Source organism: Arvicola amphibius, chromosome 7 (assembly GCF_903992535.2).
Source record: "Arvicola amphibius chromosome 7, mArvAmp1.2, whole genome shotgun sequence".
NCBI classification, from domain to species: Eukaryota; Metazoa; Chordata; class Mammalia; order Rodentia; family Cricetidae; genus Arvicola; species Arvicola amphibius.
In genome coordinates, this window is record NC_052053.1 from 79,158,874 (window position 1) to 79,176,035 (window position 17,162).

The following is a 17,162-nucleotide window of genomic DNA, read 5'->3' on the forward strand; positions in this document are numbered from 1 at the left end:
TATTTTAGTTACATGTTATTTATTTATTTATATTTATGGGGGGGGGGGATATGGTGCCTGCATGGAGGTCAAAGGATAACTTTCAGGACGTGGTTCTCTCTTTCTGCTACGTGGGTCCTGATCATCAGGTTTGAAGGCAAGTTCCCTTGCCTGCTGAGCCATCTCATCTGCCTTCTTGTACTGTTTAATTTCTTCTTTTTTTAAAAGATAAGATCTCACTATATTGCCCAGGCTAGTCTTGAACTCCTGGGCTTCAGTGACCTTCCCACTTTGGCCTTCGAAGGAAACAGCTAGGACTACAGGCACATAGCAATGTGCCCAGCTTTTCATATTGTATCATGTTCCAGTTAGTTTAGGTCTGAATAATATTTGTGCGTGTGTGTGTGTGTGTGTTTGCATTTTGTTTACCCATTACTGCATGGACAATGGCACTGTGTCCACCTTTTGGTTATTGTTCAAAGTGCTGCTGTGAACATGATAGTACATGTGTCTGTCTGGTCCCATGCTCGGGCCTCTGGGGACTATGCTCTGGGCCTGTTGGGTCACCAGTTTTACATTCCCATCAGCAATGCACAAGAGCTATGCTCTATCCACATCCTCCTGTATTGGCTGTTTTCTGTTCTGTGATTCTTTTAAGATTAAAAACATTATTTTATGTATATGAGTGTTTGATTTCTCTGGGTGCAAGTGAAAGACCCTGCTTCAGTATGTAAAGAGTGACGGAGGAGGGTATCGGATGCCAGCCTCTGGCCTCCATAAGAACACACACACACACACGCACACGCACACGCACACATGCACACACGCACACACGCACGCACACACATACGCGCATGCATATACACTTATACAATGCACTCACACACACTGATATGAGCACAATGCACAAATAGGCATCTTACTGGGTGTGAACGACACAGACTTTGAAGTTCTAAAGCATACTGGTGACCACAGTTTCACCAGACAAAAGCTTAGCCACAGCAAAGAACCAAATTACCCACAGGAAGAGCTGTTTACTGGCTTGTGGGTGGCCATGTTGGCTGAGCTATGGTGTCATGACATTTCCTGCTGTTTCCCGCTGTCTTTCTTCTGGAGATTGCATGGGTTGTTCAGCCTTTTACCCTCGGGATGGAGGTTCTCATAAGCTGCATGCTAGGATGGATCCTGGGTTGTTGGGCCACTCAAACCTTGTCCTCACATATGTGAACTGAGGGCTCCAAGTTCTGGCGGAGTGACTTCCTGTGAACACAAAGCTCCTCATGATCTAGTTTTCATGATTAAAGACACAGTGGCTCTCGACTCTGCAGTCATGTCTAAATAATGCTTAACTCGGGTAGATTCCATGCAGAATGATGACAGACCCAGACAACTGGTTGAGGCCACAGATGTGGGTCTTTGGCCTTTTGCTCCTAAGTAGCAAACTCTTGTATACAGCATGTGACCTAACTCATGATTCCAACTCACAAAGTAAGCATAAGGGGCTTGTTCTTGTGGTGTGATTAGGGACTGGGTTCTTCCTTGGGTTCTGCTGAGTGTGTCCTATCCATTTGCAAGCACAAGGTAAAGCCACCGTCTAAATGCCAGAGCAGAAGGAGACCCAGGCTTTCTGGACTTAAACATGCCTTGGAACTCACTCTCCGTTTCTCGCCTCCCACAGGATACTCACGGTTGCCATCTTGGCACTATGGCTTCCACACCATGGGAATGCACAGGTAAGGTTTCAAGTTGTCCCGAAGCATGTCACAAAACTAGCGGAAGGGAGGCCAGTGATGTGTTTTAGAATCCCAGGACACAGGAACAGGAGACACTCCATGGTTCACAGATCATAGCCCTCAGCACTGGGAGGCTGAGGTTGGCCCAAGGTGATGTAGGCCCCAAGTGGCAAAGCTGGTCTTGGAGCTCAACATCCTGGCTCCAAATCTAAGTCTATTTAAATCAAATCTTGCTGCCTCATTTGTGTCCCTCAGGGAGACTCATTTTAACTTAAATATTTGGCAGTTCAATGTGGTGGGATTTATTTTGTTTTGTTTCGTTTTTTGGTCAGGATGCCCCTGGAATGCTGCAAAGAGCCCCGAGGGGTGGGTCTGTGTGTGTCTCCATCCACACAATACCTAGTGGAAAAGGTGGGAGGACGTGGAGAAGTGGAGGTTATCCAAACATCCCAATGTACAGTGTGTGGGGTTGAATAATTCAGCTGCCTGGAGTGGGGGGTGTCCCTTCGCCTGGGAGGAGTGTGCAAGGGACAGCAAGGTTGGGGTCAAGGTGAGGGTCTGAGAGAAGCTGTAGTGTCTCATTTGTGAAGCTACACGGAGGGCTGGACCAGGTGTGTCAGTCCTAAGTAATGTGGGAGGGGTCCCTCGATCAGCAGTTCCCCACCTGTGGGTGGCAAACTCATTGGGAGAGGGTTTCACAGCGGTCACCCAAGACCACAGAAAAATACCGATATTTACATCAAGATTTATAACAGTAGCAGAATTATAGTTATGAAGTAGCAACAAAGATAATCGTCTGGTTGGGGGCAACAGCACAACGTGAGGAACTGTATTACAGGGTTGCAGTGTTAGGAAGGCTGAGAACCACTGCACTAGATGACTCAGACTGACCTTCCTGGAAAAAAAAACAAAAAACAGTGGTTACAAGATCATGCAAATTAGTCTAGGCATATATAGTAACATATTTCTTCTTTGTAACCACTTAAAAGTAAATAACAGTACTCTATTGTTGTAGAGAGAGAAACTGAGGCAGAGGGAAGGGATGAAGAGAGTAAGGGCCCAGTGAGAACAGGAAACCAACTAAACTGGAGGCTTGAGCCCATTCTTCCCCAGCACTGAATTGGAGAGCAGGGCTGGGGTCTGGTCTCCTCGGTTCTGTGGTACAGACTCCAGGCTCTTCTGGGTCCTTTGCCTTGGCTCTAAGGCCTGGAACCCTCAGCTGTAGCCCAGGCCAAGCTCAGCATCCTCACAAATCACCCGGCACCCCAGGGAAACCTGACCTTGAGGCTAGCGGCATGATTAGAGATAGGAGTACCTGTATCAGAAGCCAGGCACCTGCTAGGGGCCCTTGAACTCTTCCCTGTTCAGCTTTTGAAAAGTTCATAGTCAAGGCTGGAAAGGTGGCTCAGCCCACAACCCAAAGCACAAATGTTCACAGCAGAGATAGGAAGACCATGAGTTCAAGGCCAGCTTGGGCTACACAATAAAATTTTTATCTTGAAAATAAAAGCAAACAAAAAATGTATGTGCAGTTCTAGCTCAGGTCACAGGTAAAATCACAACTCTCTGGGACTGCCAGTGTGTGTCCTTTGAGCTACTGCCTTGCTGAAATTGAAATGAAGGAATATCCCCATCATCTTTGCTTAGAAAATTGGTCACATCTGCTATGTAGCTTTTGGTTTATGAATACAGCTGAGACTTGGGGAGAATTTCATAGGGAACAAAGAGTTATTTGGGGATTCTATGGAGAGGTAGGCGGATGGCACTGGGGGTGTCTTCATCCCTAGAATTAGGGCTGTTGCATTGTGGCTTCCTATGTGGCCATGACTGCTCCTCATCACTCTGGCATGACAAAATCTACAAGGATGAAAGCGGGGTTCATGAGGTGCTGCTTTAGGGGTTTGAGAAACATCTCTAAGTATGCAGTGGCTGTAAGAACACACTTTCAAATAGAGACTGGCTTCCTGTGTGGGTGTCAAGTGTGCCTCTCCCCTCTACTCCTCTTCCCAAATGCTCTGCCATGCTTTTATAGGAACAAAGAATGCACATCAAGTGACCTGGCCTGTTTCTTCTCTCTTCCTCTCCACAGCAACAGTGCACAAATGGCTTTGACCTGGACCGCCAGACAGGACAGTGCTTAGGTATGTGATACTGACAGTCCCTGATTCAGTGGGGACGTTTGGTGAGTGCCCAATTGCCATGACATTTCTGCCAGAGCTGTTGTCCAGTGTTGTCAAATCTTTGTATGCCTTCTCCATGGAAGAACACAGTGATGGAAGGACTGAGCCAATGGCATCCTTGTTGCTCGTGTGCTTGTGCTAGGCATTGCCCAGGGTCAAAGCATTGGCCTCTGTTGTCAACAAGCATTTCTGTTGGATCTTTTCCCCAGTACTGCCTCCAAATGGTTTCATAAGCATATTAGCTTAAATGGTGCACATTTCAGATCCTAGGGTCCTCTAGAGGCCCAACATCTGTCTACCATGCTAATATCAAAGTATTGGTGGGCCTGTGTTCCTCTGGGACTCAAGGAGAGAGAGTACCTTTTTGCTCGTGGGAGTGGTTGGTGGAATCTGCCCTCCTGAAATTTTAGGTTTCATGTCCTTCATCCTTACTGGTTGTCTGGGGAGGCCCTTCCCAGACTCTAGAAACTGCATTTGTTCCGTGGTTGTAGCCTGTTCCCCCACCCGCAGCCGTCAAGAGTCTTTCACATTTACGGGTCCCTTCTTTGACTGTAGCATCTCTGCCCAAGTTTCTAGCTTCTTCTGCTTTTAACCACTCACACAATCACTCTGGGCATGCCGTATGTAATCTAGGATGAATGCTCCCATCTCAAAGCCAGCTGATCAGTAGTAACACGAATGGAATCAGCCCTGCGGCTTAATGGATTCCCAGGTCCCAGGAAGGAGGAAGTACTTTGAAGAAGGGCATTCTCTCCCACGACATCTAGTGGAAAGAAGCTTAGACACAGTGACTATAGTGATGTGCTGGTGGGCAACATCATTGCTGAGTGGTGGTAACGGCAATGGACCCTGAAAAGCAGAGGCAAGGGGGGTGCCTTATGCCCAGACTCAGCAAGGAGTGGTAAAGATCCAGTTTGAATTGGGTATTGAAGGATGAATAGGACTCTCAAGAAATCTCAATCCACAGTGGAAGGAACAGCACAGACAATGACCAGGCTTGAAAAGGAAGTTCAGGTATGGCATGTTGTGGACGGAACATAGAGAATGTAGAGAGGGTAAGGTGTGGCCCTCCATATTGGGAGAATAGTTGGCTTTTTAATTAGATTTGATTTAGGTCAAATCATTTGCCTTTCCTGAGTCACATCAACTGAGAATTAGAGGGGTTTCAGATGGCTTGGCGGAATGAATTGGGAGACCCAGGCTCAGGATTCACCACAGGACAAAGAGGACAGGGGCCTTCTCGTCCAGCCCGTCACTCTAACTAGAGAACAGACCATTGCATTCTGAATCACAGTATTCTCAGTTCTCAAGCTGGGAGCTGGCATGGATTTCTCAGATGACATGGTGGGCGAGCTGCCTGGATCCAGGCCCACACAGAGCAGGCTCCAGAGCTGGTGACAGGGTCCAGGACCCAAAGCCAGGTCTGCTGCCCACTGGAGCCAGAGCTGGGGCCTCTTTTGACTCCGCCCTAGCAAGCCTGGTTTTTCTAGACAGACCACCACCCTCCTTCCAGCATGAGCTGTTCTCCAACAGGACTAGTTGTGGTCCTGTTTGCTGGCACCGTGTGAACCAACTTGAAAGCAATGTTCTGCTTTCTCAGCAAGTACTAGGTCTGAGCCAAGTCTTGTCTTTCTGGGCGCAAAAGTCTCTTTTTCTCTTGCCCAGCTATTACTTTGAATAGAAATGGGAACGATTCTTAGGCCTGCTCTCTTCTTTTCAGAAAGAAAATATATATAGGAAATACACAGGATAGTACCTGGAATAATTTTATATGCACAAGCACTCGTGTCTATTTTTACTGTTGCTTTCTTTGATTAATTCAAGGGTGTTTTTATTTACTATATTCCTATATGTTAAAGAGCACATTTTTCTGGATTACATATGTATTCTTGAAATAAAAAATGAAGTCAGCAATAGTCCAGGTTTCTGTGGATGGGGCTTAAAGAGAATGTTTGATAGCACAGGTCACTTTCAGTCAGTTTAGCTGATGTGGGGAGCATCAGATTGTAATGAGCCGGGTGAAGTGCTGGAGGGTCATTCCCCTCCATCTGCACTGCTTCAGTATGCACAAGCTCCGTATCATGCAGGAGGCCACTGACACTTGTCTTTTCTGCGGCCTTTGCAGATATTGATGAATGCCGGACCATCCCTGAGGCTTGCCGTGGGGACATGATGTGTGTCAACCAGAATGGCGGGTATCTGTGCATCCCTCGAACCAACCCAGTGTATCGAGGGCCCTACTCGAATCCCTACTCTACATCCTACTCAGGCCCATACCCAGCAGCTGCTCCACCAGTACCAGCTTCCAACTACCCCACCATTTCAAGGCCTCTTGTCTGTCGCTTTGGGTACCAGATGGATGAGGGCAACCAGTGTGTAGGTGAGTAGGGCAGTTCTGTCCTTCCACACGGTACACTTTCTCAAGCGCACTGTCGGAATCTAAATGTGTCTTCCCAAATGAAATTAGCTGCCATGAAATGTGTCCATCAGACAGTGATCTGCTCTCTATAGATGGCATAATGTTCTTTTCCAGATATATTTCTGGGTCCTTGTCTGACTCCGGAATTGAGTTTTGCCCTTTACTTAACAGTTCTCTAGAAAACCAATTTGATCTTTCTGTCAGTTGACCAATCTACCTATCTGTCCACCATCTGTCCATCCATTTATCCATCATCCATCTATCCATCATCCATCCATCCAAGCTTCTATTCATCATCTATCAGGCCATACATCCATCCCCTATCTATCTCCCTATCTATCTCCCTATCTATCTCCCTATCTATCTCCCTATCTATCTATCTATCTATCTATCATCCACCAATCTACCCATCATATATCTATAACCTATCTATCCATCCATCCATCATCCATCCATCCATCCATCCATCCATACATACATACATACATACATCTATCCATCCATCCATCCATCCATCCACCCATCCATCCATACATACATCTATCCACCTATCTATCACTTCTTTGATCTCATTGATGATCAACCTCAAGTTTTCTCAACTAAATAACCAATGCCTCTCATCAGACTCAGGCCAACGCCCTTTCTTTTACGTACTGAATGGACTGAGTATTGCTGCCGAGTAGACTTGAGAGCCAACATAAGCTGATCTGGAAAAGAAACTGAGCTTCTTGGGAGAGAGCCGGTGTTCTTATGTCTAAAGGAACCTTGATGATGGTGACTCAGGGGAAAAGCAGACACCATATGCCACGAGTCCCAAAGGGACTGGCAGCACCCTGGAGAGCTTCAGATTCTATCGGCCAGTGCTGCCTTGGAGTACAATTGCCTGGGGTCCTGCCCAGTCCTCTGGCAGGCGTTGGACTAAACCTTGTAGTTGTCTCCAGCCTTGGAGGAGCTAGAGTGAGGAGAGATTGACAGCAAAAGCTCCAACTTTTTGGATTGAGCACCCCCTCTGCCAAATCCGTTTGGGCTTGGATTCCCATTACAGGCATGTTTATATATGACACATGCATCCTGTTATTCTCCTGTGGTTTGAGGAATGTAAAGCACACATAAGAAGTAGGAAATTTAAAAGAATGCAATAAAAATAAATATGAATTGAAATTCTAATACTTTCTTCCCATGGCCTTAAAAGTGGTGTGGGAGACCATCAGTCTACTTAATAAGATTTTGTGGGTTTCAGGGCTTTGGTGTATTGGTTTGTAACCAACAACTAGAGAGACTGTACTGATTTACAATATATAAAATATATTCATGTAAACGATGTGAATTTACATTTAAATATATGCAAACAGTATGTAAATATATGTCCTTCAACACTCTGGAGAAAACTGGATATACCTGAGCTCACAATTTGCATTGCTGCTCTCAAAGGACCTGGGGTGTATGTCAGGACACATGTGTACATGCTGATTGAGATTTACCTTAACTAGAAGCAAGCCTAGGAAAGAAAATGTGGAACCCAGTCAAGCCACAGGCTTCATAGCTCTGGGGGAGAAGATAGCATCTTGCTTCCTTATGACATAGAGCAGAACAATAGGCCATTGTAATTGGAAATAACTTTTTGGACATTCTTTAGCTATAACCTCTTTCTTTTTGGAAAGGTAAATATGGATTCCAGCAAGTGAGGCCATTGCAGAGTTAGGATGTGAGCCCAGCTAACAGCTCTCATCTCCCAGAAAAGAAATGGCCCCAAAAGAGGTGTGTGTGTGTGTGTGTGTGTGTGTGTATGTGTGTGTGTGTGTGTGTGTGTGTGTGAGAGAGAGAGAGAGAGAGAGAGAGAGAGAGAGAGAGAGAGAGGAGAGAGAGAGAGAGAGAGTATATATATATAAGTTATATATAAGTGTGGAGAGGGAGAGAGGCCCTGCTCGCCCAGGAGACACCTGGAGGGCAGATGAGCTGAGTGACTAACCACATGTGTGGCGAGGAAGGGGTGTGATAACAGTTTGAAGGCTTTCCAGGCTTTTGAAAGGGGTCTCATCTGGTCCTGGTGTGGACAGTTCTTGGTCCGTCTCACTAACCTCTTCTGTAGAACAGCTGGGCACTCACTTCCTTAGGGCTCCTTGGGTCCTCCTTCCTCACACATACCTTCTTCCAGGGACTCAAGGCTCTTGGCACTGAGAACGTGGCTGGGAAGCCTATTCATCTTGCAATCACTCTGACGTCATACCGCTTGTGGTTCTGAACCTGTTACATAGACATGTGGAGCCTTTAATAATGGCTCTTTTGTAAGCCGAGTACAATCTTGGAACCCCAGCAAGGACTGGCACTAGGCCCACCCATTTCCAAAATGTTCAGCATTATGCATTCATAAGTTCTGAGTTCTGACTTCCCTTCCCTCCACCCCGCCGTTTCCTGACTTACCAAGGCCAAGGCCCCTATGGGCATTGTGAGAGGTGGTGGCAAGGGGCCAGAACAGACGAAGGCCTGGGAATGGCAGTTCTCTAACTGGGACAGGAGGCAGGGGGCTGGGAGCAAGGTAGCAGGGAAGAGATGGTCAGGTGTGTGCAGGAGAGAACAGGCATTCCTGGAGCCAGGGATGACTTCTTCCTGAGGAAGTGATGAGAATTCCGTGAGACCTGGAGACATTTCTGAAGCTTTGGCGGCCCATGGAGAGAAAAGCGCATCTCCTCCCCATCAAAACAAACCTCAGGGCATCATTAACAGCAGCCCCAGTCCTGACAGCAAGCACTGGTTTGGTGTTTGTGTCTCAGGGTCATGGGTCCTCAGCATGTAACACAGTAAAGCTTGTATTTATGTTGTCTACAAAGGGTCAAATCACAGAGAAGTTAAGAGACCTGTCTGTGGCCACACTGTGTGTCAGGTTGGGTCTTCGTTGGAACTGTTCAGGCTCTGGATGACGACCCTGATGCATGGGCTGTAAAGGTTTATTAAAGGGCTTGTAGAGAGCCAGTGTAGAAATCAGTGTTACCAGCAAAGTCCTTGCTCGCTCCCTTTTCAAATGACATTTTGTTTTCTGGGCAAGAGTTGAGAGAACACAATGGCTGATTTTCTTCTTGTCACCCAAGGTTAGTGGTTGTTGGCACAGCCGCCATCTCTTTAGCTTCTACTTTGTTCTGTGATTTGAAGCAAATGCAAGATGCCCAATGAGTTTAATATTATAGAATTATCTAAAAAAGGTAAAGATTCTTTATTTTATTTTCATTTTTTAATTGTTTTATTGAGCTATATATTTTTTCCGCTCCCCTCCCTTCTCCCCTCCCCTTCAACCCTCTTCCATGGTCCCCATGCTTCCAAGTTACACAGGAGATCTTGTCTTTTTCTACTTCCCATGTAGATTAGATCCATGTATGTCTCTCTTAGTGTTCTCATTGTTGTCTAGGTTCTCTGGGATTGTGAATTATAGGATGCTTTTTTTTTCTTTATGTCTAAAAGCCACTTATGAGTGAGTACATATGATATTTGTCTTTCTGGGTCTGGGTTATTTCACTCAATATGATGTTTTCTAGATCCATCAATTTGCCCACAAATTTCAAGATGTAATTATTTCTTCTGCTGTGTAGTACTCCATTGTGTAGATGTACCACATTTTCCCTATCCATTCTTTAGTTGAGGGGCATTTAGGCTGTTTCAGATTCTGACTATGGCAAACAATGCTGCTATGAACATAGTTGAGCACATGTTCTTGTGGCACAGATGAGCATCCTTTGGGTATATACCCAAAAGTGGTATTGCTGAGTCTTGAGTAGGGTTGTTTCCTAATTATTTGAGAAGTCATCACACTGACATCCAAAGGGTCTATATCGGCTTGTATTCCTACCAGCAATGGAGGAGTGTTCCCTCTACCCCACATCCTTTCCAGCATAAGTTGTCATCAGTGTTTTTGATCTTGGCCATTGTTACAGGTATAAGATGGAATCTCAGAGTTGTTTTGATTTGCATGTCTCTGATGGCTAAGGATGTTGAATATCTCCTTAAGTGTGTCTTTCAGCCATTTTAGATTTCTCTGCTGACAGTTCTCTGTTTAGGTGTGTACCCCATTTTTTATTGGATTATTTGTTCTTTTGATGAAAAAATTTTTGAGTTCTTTGTATATTTTGAAGATCAGTCCTCTGTCTGATGTGGGGTTGGTGAAGATAGTTTCCCATTCTGTAGGCTGCCATTTTGTCTTGTTGATTGTGTCCTTTGCATTACAGAAACTTCTCAGTTTCAGGAGGTCCCATTTATTGTTTCCCTCAGTGTCTGTGCTACTGGGGTTATATTTAGAAAGTGGTCTCCAGTGCCAATGCATTCAAGTGTACTTCCAACTTTCTCTTCTATGAGGTTCAGTATGGTTGGTTCTATGTTGAGGTCTTTGATCCATTTGGACTTGAGTATTGTGCATGGCGATAGATATGGATCTATTTTCATTCTTCTACATGTTGATATCCAGTTATGCCAGCACCATTTGTTGAGTATGTTTTATTTCTTCCATTTGATATTTTTTGCTTCTTTGTCAAAAATTGGGTGTTTATAGGTGTGTGGATTGATATCTGGGTCTTTGATTCTGTTCCATTGGTCCTCCTGTCTGTTTTTATGCCAATACCAGGCTGTTTTCATTACTGTAGCTCTGTAGTAGAGTTTGAAGCCAGGGTTTGTCATGCCTCTAGAAGTTCCTTTTATTGTACAGGATTATTTTGGCTATCCTGGGTTTTTTGTTTTTTCATATGAAGTTGAGTATTATTCTTTTGAGATCTGTAAAGAATTTTCCTGGGATTTTGATGGGCATTGCATTGAATCTGTAGATTGCTTTTGGTAAGATTGCCATTTTTACCTACCCAAGAGCATGGGAGATCTTTCCATTTTCTAATGTCTTTTTCAACTTCTTTCTTCAAAGATTTAAAGTTCTTGTTATACAGGTCCATTAGTTTGGTTGGAGTTACTCCAAGATATTTTATATTATTTGTGGCTATTGTGAAGGGTGATGTTTCTCTGATTTCTTTCTCAGCCTATTTATCATCCGTGTAAAGGAGGACTAATAATTTTTTAAAATTAATCTTGTATCCTGCTACATTACTGAAGGTGTTTATAATTTGTAGAAGTTCCTTGGTAGAAGTTTTGGGGTTCCTTATGTAAACTATCATATCAGCAAATAGTGAGAGTTTGACTTCTTCTTTTCTGATTTGTATACCCTTGATCTCCTTTTGTTGTCTTATTGCGCTAGCCTGGACCCCAAGTACTGTACTGAATAGAAATAAAGAGAGTGGACAATTTTGTCTTTTTCCCGATCACTTTGTGGGATCACTTTGTGAGTTTCTTTCCATTTAGTTTGATGTTGGCTGTTGGCTTGTTGTATATTGCCTTTATTATGTTTAGATATGTTCCTTGTATCCCTGCTCTATCCAAGAGCTAAAAAAGGTAAAGATTCTTTATAAGAAGACCACAAAACTAACCCCAAATCCCCCTTAAACACTTAAAATACATTATCAAACCTATAAATGTCAGCAAGAATCCATTTTACCATGATATATGTATATTTATTGTCTCATAAGTGCCCTTTTCCCAGGACTGGGGGATAGATTAGTAAGCAAAATGCTTGCCTCACAGGCATCAGCACCTTAGGTGGGATCCCCAGCACCTACAGAGAAGACCCAGACATGACTGCATTAGCCTTTACCTCCAACCATGGGGAAGTGGAAATGGGCAGATCCCTGGAGCTTGGTGACCAGCCAGTCCAGCCTAATCAGCAAGTTCCAAAGTTCCAAGTTCAGTGAAAGACCATGCCTCAAAAAATGTGAGGGCCAATAAAATGGCTCAGTGGGTAAGGGTACTTGGTACTCAAGTTGATTCCTGGGATCCATAATACCTCATCTACATGCTTGGTAAGGAGAGAACAGGTACTGTCAAATTGTCCTCTGACTTACACACAGGCACTGTGGCATAAACATGTGTGTGCACATGAACATGAAATAAAATATAATAAAAAGGAAGACTTACTTGGTATTGAACTTTACATGAACACCCACACATATGAACCTGTACACACACACACAGACACACACACTCATGCATACACGCATCTGCACACACGTGCATCTCTTCGCCCTCTGCAAATGCCTTTCCCCCATTGCTTTCATAGATTCTGATTTGGACAGCTCTCCTAATTGCTTCAGTTGCTAACTTTGTCTCTTTTACTTGCTACTTCCTTGTGGACACAAAGGTGTTTTTCTGGAGTGGCTGTGCATAGCTCATTTCTTCTTCCCTGTTGGTGTTCTGGAAGCTGGGAATGGGTCTAGAGATTTGGCTCAATTCTGGTGTAGTGTTCGGAATAAACCTCTTTATGATGGTTTGCCTTTGGGCTTCTGCCCCATTCCATTCATGCCCTGGTTTCCTATCATAAAGTGGGAGAGTTACCTTGAGCAAGCTAAAGGCTGTCCCCTGGAGCCCAGCAGCATTTCTGATTTACTTTCAGAGACGCCTGTGTCCTCTTTCTGTAGGCTGACAGAGCCCTGGGTCCCCAGTTCCCCCAATATCCCTGAGCTTCCTTCTTGACCTCTCTGTTTTGGGTTCCACTTCAGTGGTGACAAATTCTGTTTGTTCTGGAACAGTATGGCCTCAGGTTGGAGAGTCTGAGTCCCTGGCTACAAGTCTAGATTACTTGGGACACTTTTGTAGACAAGGACATAATGACCCAAGAATTACAGTTCCCAAGCCAAGAATGCTTTGCATTGAGAAAAAATGGCAGCGTGGCTTGGGGGTGACTAGCTCTACAAGGCTGCTGGGATTCCTGGCTAAATGCAATGTGTCAACCAGATCTCACAACCACGGAAGATATGGTAACCAGATTCTCTAGATGGGGGCTGAGGGCAGCCAGACATAGCTGACATGGAAGAAAGGCTTTTGGAGCCAAGGTCACTGACCTGGACCCAGACACAGTGCAGATCAAACAATGCACAAGAGTTCTGAGCCAACTAAGAGCCATCTGGGGAAAGAGGGGCTGGCTGTGCTGAACTAAAAGCAAGGAGCGGATGGCTCAGTGATGGGCTTCCTAGATTCAGACTGTCATTCTGGAACCTTTCCCTCATGACACACTACCTCTGAGAACCAAACCCAGAATGTGGTTGCCACCAGCCTCTGAATGTTTATTCCTTATGGCCTTCAACATGTCATCTCTCTGGGTTACATTCTACAGAAGCTTGGTTTGCTAACCAACTTGGCTCAGTAGCAAGTTAGGGACTCCACCAGTAACAGAGATTTGTGATGTATTCTGTTCTGCAGTGGAGAAAGCTGTTTTTCCCAGAGCTGTGCTACTCCAGGATTTCAGGGATCCTCCTGGCCATTCCTAAGACTACAAAAGCGATGCCTTTGGTTCCCCAGTTGGTCTGACATTGCATTGTTTGTGATCACTGCACCCAGGTCGGCAGAGAACGACAAATAACAGATACTTCTGAAAGATGTACGGAATTGGCCTAAGACACTCGAGTTATTTTTCCTGACAGCTAGCCAGTATTTGGTCAACTAATTTACTTCACAGAGTGCTTCATTAATTCCAGGCTCTCTGATTTAGGCACAGAGGGGAACAGCCAGGGGTCTGTGGTCGAGGAAGGGAGATCAGATACCATGCAAGCAGCTGAAAGACAAGGGCGCCGGGGAGTTGGTAATGTGGCACAAAAAGGCAGAGCCAGGAAGGCTCTGGAATGGAGGGGCTGAAGTTCTGAAGTCATCCAGGCTCTGAATTTCTCTTTGGTTGACTGCTTCCTACTGTTGATGCCTGGGGTTCTATGTCTTTGTCTATAAACTGTAAAATAGGCGTAGCCATGCCTGCTTGCCTGAGAACACCTCACCTGGAGTCTGAATGGAGCGTCACTCACTGGGAATGGTTCATGGGGGAGGCTGCTAGGGTCTTGATGTGACAACTAGAATGGAGATTTAGTCTGAGATGCGCTGAAGGCCTAATTCTTCAGAAACCTTAAAAATGGCCCAGAGCTGAGCTTGACCACACCCACTCTGCAGGCCACCGAGGCTTTGAGGAGACGACTCAGAATCTGCTTCAAAGTGCCAGAAAGCCTGGTTGGTTTAAGTTATGAGACAAAGCCATGGGAAGTCAGCCCAGTGTGGCATTTGTTCCCAGCCCGAAGACAAGGCCAAGAGCACGTAGAAACCCCAGCCACAGTGTGGCAGGTCTGTGGTCAGCACAAATGAGGGAGGAACTGGAGACCTTCCCTCGCTTTTTTTCTTTTCTGTATTTTTTTTCTCCAGGCCTCCTGCTTGGGCTGTAACTTGAAGCCCAGGCCTCAGGCTTAGAAAATGTGAATTGTGGAGGGTTCCGTAGCCGCTAAGGGATTTAGGACCAACTAGGCTTGGGGAGGAAATGGTGTCTCCAGAGAAGCAGGAACTCCGCAGCTGGCTTTGGGCAGCAGCCCTTGAACTGCTCCAGCAAGCTTGCGCCCTGGCAGCCCTCGCCCAGGGTTCTTCATCTGCTTCTTTTCCTAGCATCTCCAAGCCTCCATTTTTCTAACTGTAAACAGGGACAGCACTAACCTATGTCCAAGGATTCTTTTGAGAATTACATAGTATAATGCACGAGAACGAGAGTGGTCTAATCCGGAGTCTGGCTCTGGGTAGAGGCTTCACAAGTCAATTACTATCATGATTTCAAACCTCACCATTGCTGTTGACTTCTCCTATCCTGTCATTGTGTCCCCACTGCCCTACAGTCCCGAGTTGTTGCTGCTATAGTGTGTTCTTTCTCCTGGAAAATAGCTTGAATATTGCAGCTTTCGGAGGCTGAGGGTTGAATTATCATTTCATCTCCAGCAGTTGGAGTAAACCTGACCTTCTGTGGAGAGGGGCAATGTTGTTAATCTAGGACCACATCTGAAGCCACAGAGCCCTTGTCCACCCATTTGTTCACTAAGGAAAGACAGAAATATTTTCTTAAATTGCAACCCCCATATTGCTTAACTTTATTAAAAAATCTTACTTTTCTTAAAAACTGATTATATTAGAACCTAAATTGAGGTAGCATGCTGCACTGTTAAAGGAACAGCAAAGATAGCTGAGTAAGGGCTGGGCTTAGATTTACTACTTATTGGCTGAGGGCATTAAGAAAGTCAGTTGGCCTCTCTGATTTAAGTGCTGTTAGCTGTAAAAAGGGTTAGTATTATATTAGGCCTCTTAATCTTGGGTCAGTACATTTAAATCAAGGCCTCTAGTTTTATAGTCCCTGGCTAATGTATAATTGAAAGCTAGCATTGCCAATCTAGTATGTTGGTAACTTGCCTTGGAACTCTTAGGGCCCTTGACTGTATAAAGCCATGTATTCACAGATCACAGTGCAGCTGGGCCTGTTACTTTGCACTGCTTTTGAAATCTTATTCATGCTTGTCACTACTCTAGAATTTACTGGAAGACATGATATCTGTTGCCCAACCTTGCTATTCAGAGCATTAATAAGGACATGCATATATACACCACCGGGGAGACAGCTTGGTCAGTAAAGTGCCTGCTATTCATGAGGATCCAAGTTTGATCCCAACACTCAAGCGAGAAAACAGGATATGGCAGCCTTCGCTTCTATCCCCAGCACAGGAGAGAAAGACAGGGTCTCTGGAGCTTACTGAGCAGTCAACCTAGCTGTATTGGTGAGTTCCAGGCTCAGCATCCCAAATGTAAGATGGAGAGTGACTGAGAAAGCCACCAGACATTGACCTCCGGCTTCCAGATGCCTGATTACACACACACACACACACACACACACACACACACACACACATGCATATTCTGTCGTTGACTCGCTAAGCAAGGATGCTGATTCTTCTCTGCCCTTTGTTTACTCAGTGCCCACTGAAGTGGCTCTTGTGCCATCTCTGAGACCCTGGTACCAAAGCAACTTGAATACCCTTGTTCTCTTCTCTTTTGGACAGCCAGTCTATCTGGACATGTGGGTTCCCCAGTGTTCTGTCAGGGCAGGCTATTTGTGAGAGCCGTGGGTTAGGTAGGCTTTCTAACCAGCTTCCTTGGACCTTAAGCTGCAAACAGAAAGGAAAGGGCTCCTTATAACAGGTGTGTGTCTTGTTTACATCTCTTATACAGAGGGCATGATGCAAGGCTCGGGAAGTTGGTTGGATTCCTGGTGGGGGCATTCCTGGCCTGCAGGCACTACACCAGCACCTGCTATGTGTCCACAGAGTGGGCTCTCAATAAATTATAATCTCAGGGATGAATAGATGAATGGATTGATGGATGTGGAAGGCAAGTGTAGGTGCTGACATCCCGGGGAATGAGGCTCCCCTCCTTTTCTCACTTGCTCTCTCAGCCCTCACATAAACCCCACCCTCTATGATTTCTCATGCTGTACTGAGTGCCAAGAGAGACCATGGGAACCACGATGGCCACTGTGGATGCCCCACACTCGGCATGGTGCTGGCATGTGGCTGCCCTGGGAAGAGTGAATAGAACTGGATGCCCTGGGAAGCAGAGAGGCTGATGGGAACAGGTGCCAGGGAAGTTCTGTGGGCTTAGATGGACCTGAGAAGCTCTACCCCTACTGGCCTGTTCTTAAGGACATTCTTGGGGAGTTTCTAATGGGAGAGACTGGCTCACACACATCTACCAGCACCTAGAGTCCCCCCTCATACAAGCCCAGAGACTGTCCTTCCGTTGTGTCTCATGCCAACATGCTCTGGGAACCTGCAGTTACTCGAAGGCTGTTGCTTATCTTGGACACAGAAGAGTGTGTCTGGGGAAGGTTCTCGGCCCATCTCCTTAGGATCTGTTTAGGGAGGGACATTCACAGAATTCTTCTCTCTGGGGTACTCCAGACAGCAGACAAGAAGTCAAGGACTGACCTTC

At 45.5% G+C, this 17,162-nt stretch overlaps 1 protein-coding gene across 2 annotated transcripts in view; it reads left to right on the forward strand.

Moving 5' to 3' along the window:
- Fbln5 (fibulin 5) overlaps nucleotides 1-17,162 on the forward strand; it is a 72,028-nt gene that overhangs the window by 4,315 nt on the left and 50,551 nt on the right. For both annotated transcript variants that reach the window (XM_038337720.1, XM_038337719.1), the window contains exons 2-4: nucleotides 1,658-1,712; nucleotides 3,802-3,853; nucleotides 6,018-6,272. In XM_038337720.1, coding sequence (XP_038193648.1) covers nucleotides 1,658-1,712; nucleotides 3,802-3,853; nucleotides 6,018-6,272 — 362 coding nt within the window. The remainder of the gene's footprint in view (nucleotides 1-1,657; nucleotides 1,713-3,801; nucleotides 3,854-6,017; nucleotides 6,273-17,162) is intronic.